Source organism: Cyprinodon tularosa, unplaced genomic scaffold (assembly GCF_016077235.1).
Source record: "Cyprinodon tularosa strain WSP-4 unplaced genomic scaffold, ASM1607723v1 ctg273, whole genome shotgun sequence".
NCBI classification, from domain to species: Eukaryota; Metazoa; Chordata; class Actinopteri; order Cyprinodontiformes; family Cyprinodontidae; genus Cyprinodon; species Cyprinodon tularosa.
This window is the reverse complement of record NW_024038978.1, coordinates 388,935-400,041: the sequence shown is the minus strand read 5'-3', so window position 1 is coordinate 400,041 and position 11,107 is coordinate 388,935. Positions and strand designations below refer to the sequence as shown.

At 40.5% G+C, this 11,107-nt stretch overlaps 1 protein-coding gene across 11 annotated transcripts in view; it reads left to right on the top strand.

Moving 5' to 3' along the window:
* LOC119786482 (ral GTPase-activating protein subunit beta-like) overlaps window positions 1-11,107 on the top strand; it is a 31,470-nt gene continuing 20,363 nt past the window's right edge. For 7 of the 11 annotated variants that reach the window (XM_038289881.1, XM_038289878.1, XM_038289877.1 and 4 more), the window contains exons 1-10: window positions 1-124; window positions 1,012-1,234; window positions 2,271-2,473; window positions 2,621-2,787; window positions 2,867-3,053; window positions 3,179-3,310; window positions 3,598-3,776; window positions 5,645-5,713; window positions 6,325-6,476; window positions 10,872-11,097. In XM_038289881.1, coding sequence (XP_038145809.1) covers window positions 1,058-1,234; window positions 2,271-2,473; window positions 2,621-2,787; window positions 2,867-3,053; window positions 3,179-3,310; window positions 3,598-3,776; window positions 5,645-5,713; window positions 6,325-6,476; window positions 10,872-11,097 — 1,492 coding nt within the window. In that variant the 5' untranslated portion in view covers window positions 1-124; window positions 1,012-1,057. The remainder of the gene's footprint in view (window positions 125-1,011; window positions 1,235-2,270; window positions 2,474-2,620; window positions 2,788-2,866; window positions 3,054-3,178; window positions 3,311-3,597; window positions 3,777-5,644; window positions 5,714-6,324; window positions 6,477-10,871; window positions 11,098-11,107) is intronic. The other 4 variants (XM_038289883.1, XM_038289884.1, XM_038289880.1 and 1 more) reach the window with 1 other exon arrangement.

The following is an 11,107-nucleotide window of genomic DNA, read 5'->3' as shown; positions in this document are numbered from 1 at the left end:
CGTTAAACAAACACCGGGGTTCCTGCTTCCCGTTAGCTTCGTCAAAGCTGCAATATCCGAGCCCTGACATTGCGAGGATGGAGGCTGTTATGGTTTAGATCGGGCTTCGCTGAAAGCACACACAGTAAGTATTAAAGACATTTCCTGACAAGCTACCAAGCCGGTCCAGTTAAAACAAAAAGAACAACTTATTCAGTGAGCGAGCGTTAGCGTCTTTGCAAAGTTAGCTAGCAGAAGCGACAGCAAAGCTAATTTTAACGAAGAGGCTAACGCAGCAAACATTATCAGTGCTAGCTTCGGATAACTACAACGTAGTTTCAAATAGGTGTTACGTTTGCAACAACAAATACTGCATCTGACAAGTGAACGCTTAGTTCACATGCCAGGAAAATGGCATTGTTACATATAAGCAAAGCGAGCGCTGTTTGCTGCTAATAGCATCTGTAAGATGATGATGATGATGTTTTGATGCTAGCTAAGGCTAACCAGCTGCTCAGTTCAAGATCCGTTTCCTGGTTGTTATTCCTCGATTTGCCAAAGTTTCTGGGTTTGGACACGAATCATTTGGTTAGTTCTGCACTTTAAAAGGGTAAACATAGTCTCTGGGTTTAAAATATGTAATAAGTTTGTTTGTGATAAGTTAGAAGGATGTAAAAAGTATTAAGCATCCGGGCTGTCTGGTGGATAATCTTTACAGTGAATGGGTTGCTTGTATGAGTGGTGATAGTTTTAAATACATTAGTGTTGCTTAGATTTGCATTTGTTCAAGGCGTGCCCTACGGTTTCATCATATATTAAGTTTTGATCCTGCATGTTTGCATCAGACTCCAGTTTTGCTCCATCCTTTTGCTTAAACTCCTTAAAGTGAACATGATTGTTTCTTTTTAAGGAAAATATGACAAAATCTAAGGAAAATGTTCAAACAGCTGGTGCATCTATGCTGAATTAATGCAAAATAATAATATTAAACAGTGACTTTGTAAAGTTGAGCTGCCTGATCTGTGTTTGCAGGTGGGAGGCAGGAGGTGTGAGCGAAAAAGCCCCAGACACCAGCAGCATGTACTCCGAGTGGCGCTCCCTGCAGCTGGTGGTACAGAGCGACCAGGGTCACCTCAGTGTTCTGCACACCTACCCTCCCAATGTTGGTACAGAGGTGGCAAACGCAGTGGTCAAGCCTTTGGGCACAGCCGTTAGCCCTGTGGCCACAGAAAACATCCTTAAAACGGACAAAGAGGTGAGAAAGTTTGCAGGCAAGATGGAACATTTGTAAATCTTTTAAACTCTCCTTCATATCTGTTTTTACTGGTCAGTGGGTGGGACATCCCTAAAACCTGACTGAATTATTCAAAATTGGGCAAACTGCGCTTTTGTGTAAAGCACACAATTAAATTTTTTATACTAGACAAGCAGTTTGTTTACATGAAAGTCTGTATGATTCATAACTTATTTTCAGACAGTGGTTGATCACCTGGGCTGGTGGTTGGGAAATACAAAAACCGGAAGCTTCTCCTTCCTAAATCTGTAAACATGTAATCTTTATGACCTTTGATCTGTTTTTTTTTTTAGGAGTAAAGTAAAAATCAGATGTACGATTCAGAATAGGGAGTAAATCTCTAATCCCTTCATTTTCTTACACTTACCTACTTCAGTGATTATATTCCAGCAAGCCAAACCAAGTTTGCAAATTAAAATTGTCCAAATTCAGATAATTAGATCTTTAAAGAAACTGTAGATCCTAATAGACGTGCGAAAACCCGATCTGTTTATATTAAACTCCAGTATTTAAAATTATTGCAAGTTCTAAAGTGTTTCTGCAGCTTCTTCTATTTGAAGTTTGTTTACGAGTTTCTTTTTTTGGTGCTGTACTTCAATATTTTTAGAGCCACTTAGAGGAATAATGGTCATACTGAGATTAATATTATTTAAAAACAAGGTCCAACTCATTTCTGTTGTTAACCTTCATCTTCATTCTTACTGTAAAGTACTTGTTTGTAAATTGTTGGTATAATTTTAGCAAATTTATAAGTATTTCGGTGACAAACAGCAGTACTTTGCTAAGCCTTGATTTTGCTCTGTCCATGAAAGGATGACGAGTTCTGTTTATATGTTGTTCATTCATCAGGGTCCTTTTAAAATGCAGTTTGTTTTCTCTAGAAAAATTACCAAAGCCCCTTTAACTCTTTTTCATATCTCAGAAAAAACCCTGAGATATGAGTATATGAGTAAAAAAAAACTTTTTACTCATGACTGGAAAAACTCCTGTTTCCCAGGTGAAATGGACCATGGAAGTGCTTTGTTACGGACTGACCCTTCCCTTAGAGGGGGACACCGTCAAGCTGTGTGTGGACGTGTACACGGACTGGATGATGGCCCTGGTGTCTCCCAGGGACTCGATGCCGCAGCCTGTGGTGAAGGAGCCCAATATGTACGTCCAGACCATCCTCCGACATCTATACAACGTATTTGTGCCAAGGTGTGTGAGAAACTTTTCAGATCAGCCTAAATGCTCCTTTTTTCTCATCACCGTATTTGGTTCCTGCTGCTTTTGGTTGCACTATTCTGCTTTTCCAAACCGTTTTTTGGATGTTTGCTGAGACGTTTTGTGTTTGTGTGCCTGCAGGCGTGAACAGCACAGTCTGAACCACATCAGGCTTTGCCAGCAGGTTCTCACTGCGGTCCAGAAGCTGGCACGAGAATCTGTATCCATGGTGAGGGAAACCTGGGAGGTGCTGCTGCTCTTCCTGCTGCGCATCAACGACACTCTGCTCGCTCCACCGTCGGTTGGCGGTAAGCCAGACTCTAAAGCGTTTATTCATTCGTTCCTCATCAGCTGCTCGGACTAACCTATCATTACTTCTCTTTTCAGTGGGGGTAGCAGAGAAGCTAGCAGAGAAGCTGATGGCTGTGCTGTTTGAGGTGTGGCTGCTGGCATGCGCCCGCTGCTTCCCCACGCCGCCATATTGGAAGACTGCGCGGGAAATGCTGTCCAATTGGAGACACCATCCTCCTGTGGTGGAGCAGTGGAGCAGAGTAGCTTGTGCTCTGACTTCAAGGTAAGGCTGCTTCAGTCCAGTTTAATCTGTTCATTAGGATCAGGAAGGAGGCGAGCAACCAAAATAAAATAAAGTCGATAGTTTATCTGCTGTTATGATCTGTATCCTCTGGGGTCTATTTCCAGGTTGTTGCGGTTCACCCACGGACCGTCCTTCCCACCTTTTAAAGTTTCTGATGAAGACGCCAACCTGATCCCTGTAGAGATGGACAATGACTGCGTGGCACAGACGTGGTACCGCTTTCTCCACATGATCGGGTGCATATCCTCTCCTAAATGTAGTTTCATTTATCTGGGGGGAAAAAAACAGCAGTAATTGTTTTGCATATTTATCTGCTTCTGGTTTTTAAGGAGAAGTGGATCTCATCTGTCGCTCCTGTAGTTCCTGTAAAATGTTTAAACAATAAACACTGAATAGCTTGACTTTGTCTGATAAAGCCCAACTCTCTGTCATCTGCTGCTTTCTTCTTCATCCAGCCATCTTTCTCACTTCCTGTCTTTAATCAGAAGAGATAAACTTAATTTCCTATGTGGTCTGTTTCCAGAAACCCGGTGGACTTGAGCAACCCCGCCATAGTGAGCACCACCCCGAAGTTTCAAGAGCAGTTTCTGAACTCCAGCGGGATTCCCCATGAAGTAGTGTTGCATCCATGTTTGAAGCAGCTCCCGCAGATCTTCTTCAGGGCAATGAGGGGAATCAGCTGCTTGGTGGACGCATTCCTAGGTGAGGGGACGCAGAGACAAACGGCTCCCATGTGAGACCGGAGACCGAGCTGAAACCTAGGAAGCCCATGAATCTGTTAAAGATGAGATGTTGTAAAGAAACACGTTTCTTAAAGACTCTATACCATGCTTTTTAAAAAGTTATCCACAATCAATGTTAGACGTATATGTGATAATATATTGAAATTGTACCAAGTAATGAAATATTGGCTGTTTTTTTGGTGTTACTTTTTAAGACGTAAGAAAGATATTTGCCTTCAATGCGTCTGTGCCTCATGACTTGGCCCTAAGGTGGCTGCAGCCCGCAGTCAGGCTGATCAGGTTAGGCTCTTTTAGGAAGGCTGGGCAGAGTTCCAAGCATCTCGCAGCTGAAAATCACTGCAGCTTAGACCTCAGCTTAGAGAAAGTAGGCGTGTTGCTAGCTGGGCAGGCGTGGTCAAAGTAGGAGCTCTTTTAAGGAGCGGGGAATCACTTCTCTATGTAGAGAGAATAAGAAGCGGCTGCTGCTCAGAATTCACACAGATTACTCAGACATGCAACCATCAAACCAAACACCAGGGTTCCCATGACTTTGACAAAGCAAGAGATTTATAACACTGTAAAAATCTCAGAAAGTTGGTTTATGTATGATATAAACCCTTTATATTGGATCAATCTGATCTGAATTGAACTTTTTGGACTTATTAAATGTAGCGTTCAGTGATGCTGGTGAGAGTGACAGAAACAGCCTTGGCGTTTCTGTGTGTAAAGGACTGGGCTCCATTATCACATTGTTGAAATTACATTAGCTTACTTTTTATATTTTATATAGTCAAACATGAGTTACTGTTTGTTTACCAGTAAAGTATTATTCTTTAAGGCTGCTGTTACAATTAACCCTTTATAGGGCACTCAGTAAAATACTTGGAAAATTAAAATTTTAAGCCAATAGTGTTATTGGACTACAAGACAAGAACTTATTACCTTTGTAGCATTAAAAAAATATGTATATTTTGATTGAAGAAATGAATCTCAATGTAATAACAAGAAACGGCAACTTGCCCGAATATATTAAGAAAAATAACAAAAGTGCTTCTATGAGAAATTCATGGAAAACTCTTGTTACAACATAACCTTAGAGGCATTAATGCTGATACTAGAACTGACATTTTTTTAGTTTATAAACCAAAATAAAATTAACTTTTTAACTTTTCAATTTGCTTTTTACCTTTTTTATTGACTTAACTTTTTTCCAACGTAATTTCCAGTAGGTAATATATCATTCAAGGGCTCATCTAATTGGTCAAATGCCAAAATAAGATGTACAGCCATGTAGCAGCATCTTTGCTGAATGACTGGATATAGATATTGTGCTTCTAGACCTCACTGAGGGACGGGGGGACTCCATTTGTAAGGGGTATGCAAGTGATCAAAAATGTTAACTTGCCCTATAAATGGTTAATAACATATTTTCTTGTTACAGCTTATATCTTCTGTTATGTTGAACAGAAAACTTGTTTTCTTAAATAAAACAAATGTGTTAGATCCAGGCATTATGGGATGATGATGAAGGTGCTTTAGAGGAAAGATCAAAAACCTAAAGCTATAGTGGAGGATGTTCTTTTTCCTGGTGGATCTTCAAAATAAGTGGTCCTCCTAATTTTCAATCATTCTACACAAGTGGAGAGGGCGCTTCTTATCAAAAAATTCGCAAAAATCCTCCACTATACCTTGAAATCATTTCCATCATGAAAGGAAATCATAACATTAACTTTTATTTGTCTGCTTCTCTCATTATTTTTGCATGAACTAAGAAAATGCAGATGGGTTCATTATCCACCTCATTCGAGGAGAAACATGTCAGCATGTATTTTTCTCTTTATACTGTAGGTGTTTCTGTTGAAAAGAGAGACGTACGCGAGAGGGCGTTCTCTTTTTGTCCCGTGCTGCTCTCTCATGGTACACACATCAGCTGATGCCTTATTTTACAAAAAAAACATGGAAATGTGTTTATTTTTATTTATTTTTTTTATTTTTGTGGTGATTATGTTAAAGATCCAGTGTGTAGCTCGTAGTGAATAAATTAAAGGAAAAATACCTTCAAATGTTCCCTGTGCAGAAAATAATCAAGCTGCTCTGGAGTTTGATTATTGGGCTGCTGTAGGATAAAAAAAAAGTGATTGGAATATTTTGTTTGTAAAAGAAAATATCTTCATGTTTTCTACTCATTAAAAGATCATTTTTAAGTTAATTTGGTCTCAATGTTGCACACTGGAACTTTAAGAACTATAGGTATTGCTTCTAAGAAAACAGTAGCTCACCAATTTTTGACTAAACTCCGTGATCATCAACAGGGGACTCCTGCAGCCTTAAAGAGCCAATCAACAGCAGTACTTTTCCAATCTTGGTGATTCACATCTAACCGTTCTAATGCATGTCTGCCAATGAAGACAGGCTTTGATTAGCTCTCTCATCCAAAATCATCAACTCTTTCTCCATCTTTTTCTGAGACGCTGATTTGAGATTGAATGTGTTTTTCTTCTATGGTGACGTTACCCTTTTGTCTGCAGGCATATCACGACCTCGGGCTGACAGTGCCCCGCCCACCCCAGTGAACAGATTGAGTATGTCTCCGCCCCCATCCGTTGCCAACACTACGCCCCCACACAGCCGCAAACAGCGACACGCTGCGGTTGTGAAAACTGCGAGCAAGAGCTCAACCGTAAGTCTAAATTTTGATCGTTTTAGGGTGTTGTTGGTGTTTTTTTTTTTTTTTTTCCTCTTGTATCGGTGCTGGCCGATTCATTAGTGTATTCATCAGCCATGCTGTGGGGTAATGCGAAGTGCATCCGTCATCACTTCCCCTACCTTTTCTACGGAAGTAAATTGGTGACCTAAAGTTTGTTTTAGAAAAAAATGTTAATCTAAACAATGTTTTTGAAACTCAAAGAAAAAAAATTAAGGAAAAAATAAATAAATGAAAGCAATCACAAAAACACAAATTATAGATTTTTGAACAACAGCAACATGCTGGGACAGCATGCTGGGACAGCTGTCAATCTCGAGAACATATAAGTCTGCTCTGATGCATGCTGGGTAAATAGGGAGGGGCGAGAACAACATCCAGGGACTTTGTCCTTTTTTGGTCTTGTTGTCTTGTGAATTGGAACCGTACTAGGGCTGAGGCTGATGATGTTTCACGAGCACATGAGAACACACACATATTGAGAAACGGCCTTAGTCATCATACTAGGGATGTAAATCACACCCATCATGGCGATTCGATTCAGTATCGATTTCCTGACCCAACGATTCGATTATTTTTGATACTCAAGAATACACCACGATACGATTCGATTAATGTTTTTTTTTTTTGAGTTATGTACTGTAACCCAGATCTGATTTATAGAACAGGAAACAATTAGTGCCAGCAATGTGAAAAAGAGCGCTTTAGGTTTAGTTTTTATCAAGTTCTACTTTATTCTTGGTTTCTTTATTTCTTCTTTATGCCTTAACAGATAAGTGCTTTTTTTTTTTTTTTTACACGCAACAATAAACTGAACTAGAAATAAACAAGACACTAAAAGCTTAAAATAGCTACGTTAAAACTGACAGATTAACCAAAACGGATGTATAAAATCAGCAGCAGGACAATGTCTGCCTTCAGCGAGCTGCTGAATCATAGAATGCTATGGGAACGACTTTGTTTGTTTTGAAATTACCCGATCATGTGGGGATTTTAAGTTACAGGGATAGATTTTTATTTTAACAGAGCTTTAAAATCTGTTAGTTATTGTTCTTTTTTTCCTCTAAATAAACACTCACATTTAATTTAAAAGTTAATAAATGAAAAATCTTCTGATATAAAGTCAAGTCTTAAATCTATACTTGATCCACTGTACATTTGTGTGTATATAAGAACATATGATGGGGGTGTATTAGGTAGAGATGTCCCGATCCAGGTTTTTGCACTTCCGATCCGATACCGATATTGTTTTTGGACTTCCGATCCGATACCGATACTGGCCGATACCAGCCTATCCGAGCATGTATTTAAGTTTAAGTTAAAGTATTTAGCCTTAGTTGTAAGACTCATGTTGAAAAGGGTTTTAGTACTCTTGATAACATCTAGCCAGCTGAATTAGGTGAGATTGAATAAAACACAATGCTTGGTAACAACAAACTTACCTGTTTATTAAGAGATAAAAACAAACTGGACAAAATTCTGAATAGCAATCTGAAATTGCACAGTGAACAGTAAAACCGTAAACAGTTAAAGGTGCAAGTATTACTGTAATGTGCCCGGCTTTTCACAGGTTTGCCTGCTGTGTCTAAAAGTAGCAGCAGCAGCAACCCAGACTGACAGCAGCTCATTGGATTTTTTGTATCACGTGCAGCCTGGTCCTGGAAGCTCTGCAGAGCTTTACCATATTAAGAGGAGAAGCGATCAAGTGGAGTTAGACACTGCCGTCAGACAACATGCAGCAATGTATAAATGTTTTAAATCAAGTTGGGTCCAGATTAGCCAGCAGGTGGGTCTAGATCCAGACCGCGGTCCGCTAATCCATGACCTCTGCTGTAGATGGACAGTCAAGTCTTGCCTGGAGGAGGTCTTTGGAAAGGTTGTTTGGTTTCTCAAGTATAAAGATCAGAGCATTCCTCACTGCATTAAACTGCATACACCACTCCACTCATCTTAGGTCTGGGGGGGTCTAGTCTTTAGGATGCACTAGCCTCTGTCTAAGGGTCACGTTTGATTTGAAATTTTCTGGGATATTGTGTTTGGAGAAAATCAAAGTTAGCAAATGTTACTGACTTTCAAACTCAGACTGGAAATACTGCCAATATTTCCAGTCTGATCTTTGAACCCTGAGATGAAAGGAACCCAGCATTAGCAACCAACAGAAATGTTTTTCCTTGGCACGTCCTCCGCTGCACTTCTAATGAGTAGTTTCTATTTGAAGCAAAGGTCTATGGTATTTTATAGCTACTGGGTTACGCTGTGTTTATGAGCAGATTACAATTAATTTAACCTCGTTATTAATTTATTTACCTTGCAAGTAAATATTGAAAAAAAACGGATAACACCAATGGTGCATTAATTACAGTTTGAGACCTAATCAGATACTATATAAGGAAATGTTCACTGTGTAATCTAAGTTTTAATAAAAATGCAAAACAGGGAAACACTGGCGCAAAATAGTGGAATGGGTCGTTTCAATCGGAGAAACTGGAAAATACGGACCGGATTTTTTTTTTAAAACTGGATCGGCAGTCTGGATCGGCATTTTACATGCTTTGCCGATACGCATTTTTTTGCCAATATCGGCGTCCCGATCCGATCCACGTATCGGATCGGGACAAGCCTAGTATTAGGTTTTAAAAGCTGCTATAATGTTGGAGCAACGGTTCTCCTAAAATCTTAGTAGCTTTATCAGTTATTTCCAGCCTGACTTGGAACAAGCAGCTCATAAAATCTTCAATAAACGCTTCATTCTGCTGAGGATCTTCGCTAAGGGGAGGAATTTGCAGAGGGGTCAAAGATTAGTTCCCATTTGTTTTGCTTTATTGTGTTTGTTTGGGCTCTGAATATTTTCTCTTTTTCGATTTAATTAAAGCTACAGTGTGTAATAATTACAGGGATATACAGTCAGAAATGTAATATATTATACATAACTATGTTATTTATCATCTACGAGCTCAGCCTCTTAACCTTAATATTTGCGTTGCCTTAGAATTCTTTATTTATAATTACATAGGAGCGGGTCTCCCAGCCATGGAGGCAGACATCTTTGCGCTACGGCAGCGCAGAGCCAACAAACTAGCGATTGCGAGATCGCCCATTACGCTCGAAAGTAACTACGGCAAGTTGAGAGAGATGAACTGAAATCTATACTCTACACAGACTAATGAAATACTATCTGTAAAATTATCTATGTAAACAAACCTCATCACTTGAGAAGGTAGGTGATGTGGACGTCGTGGAAGACATTTTGTCCCGTAACGCTCGCTGTACTGTTGGGGGGGAGAAGCGGTGGGGGGGAGATGTTCATGTTGCTGCGGTCTGCAGTCTGGACGTTAGATGTCGCTGAAAATTACACACTGTAGCTTTAAGATTGTTTGGAAAATAAAAACTTGTTTCATCCAGTTTAAAATCACTTTTATTTTCCGTCATAATTCTGGATCACCTGAAAATGTGTCAATTTTATTTCACCAGAAGCTGGGTTAACAAGAGCCTTAATGGCTGGAAACATTTTACCCTTCAGGTTTATATCTGATTTGAAATCATATTTAATGTCAAATCAGTCTGGCTTAAACATGTATATAAATGTACTCTTTATCAGACCATATTGTCCCAAAAGTTTGAAAATTTGTGTATAACAAAAAAAAAATCCTGTTTTATATTCTGTAATGTAATTTCCCATTGGGAACCTACTAGCACCAAGTTGCTAACCGGCCACAATAAAACTTGCGAACCCTCCGCCACAACAATTCCGCCCCCTTGATAAACTGTAAATAAATAAATCAGTCTGGAGACTCTCCGTTAAAGAAAATTTGGAGCCGTTCACCAAACGAACGTCCAATCAGCGTTGGCTTTGAGGCGGGTTGAGGTGTGACGCAACGAGAAGCGCAACAGTTCAGTCTAAAGAACATGGCGGCTTCAGCCGATGAAACTAGCGTTAGCGTGGCTATCGAGCAAGTTTTATCGGAATTACAGAGTATTTCTTCACTGAAAGAAGAGCAAAACACTGCTCTGGAGGCTTTTCTCAGAGGAAAAGATGTTTTTGCTCTTCTCCCGACTGGTTTCGGCAAGAGTAGCCTGGCTTGTGGTTGGGTTTTCGTCGTCGGCCTGTTAGTACGTCATATGCTTCGTTGATCTGATTGGTTTATTTGGCCCGTCTATCACCAACATAGGCCAATCAGCTAACCAGTATTTCGCCCCTTCCCAAAATTACTTCAACGAAAGGTTTCCAGATGGATATGCGGAGCAAATCCATCTGGCGGTGTCAGGTTAAAAGTCGGGCACCACTCGGGAGAATTTGGAAATGCAAATGTTGGAACGGCCATTTTCCTACGACTTTAAGGTCTCCTTCTCTGCTCTCTCCCCTCCCTGCAGAGCAGCAGTAGTCAACCAGTCAAAGCATCCCAGCAGCAGCAGCCGTCGTCTTCCCCGACTCTGCTCTCCAGCCCCAATCAGAGCAGCTGGGAGGCGCGGCCTCTGCCGGCCCCGGCGCGGCCCAAGGTCAACAGCATCCTCAACCTGTTTGGCCAGTGGCTTTTCGATGCCGCTCTGGTCCACTGCAAACTCCACAGCGGCCTCAGCCGAGACCCCAGCATGACCGGTAAGCATGA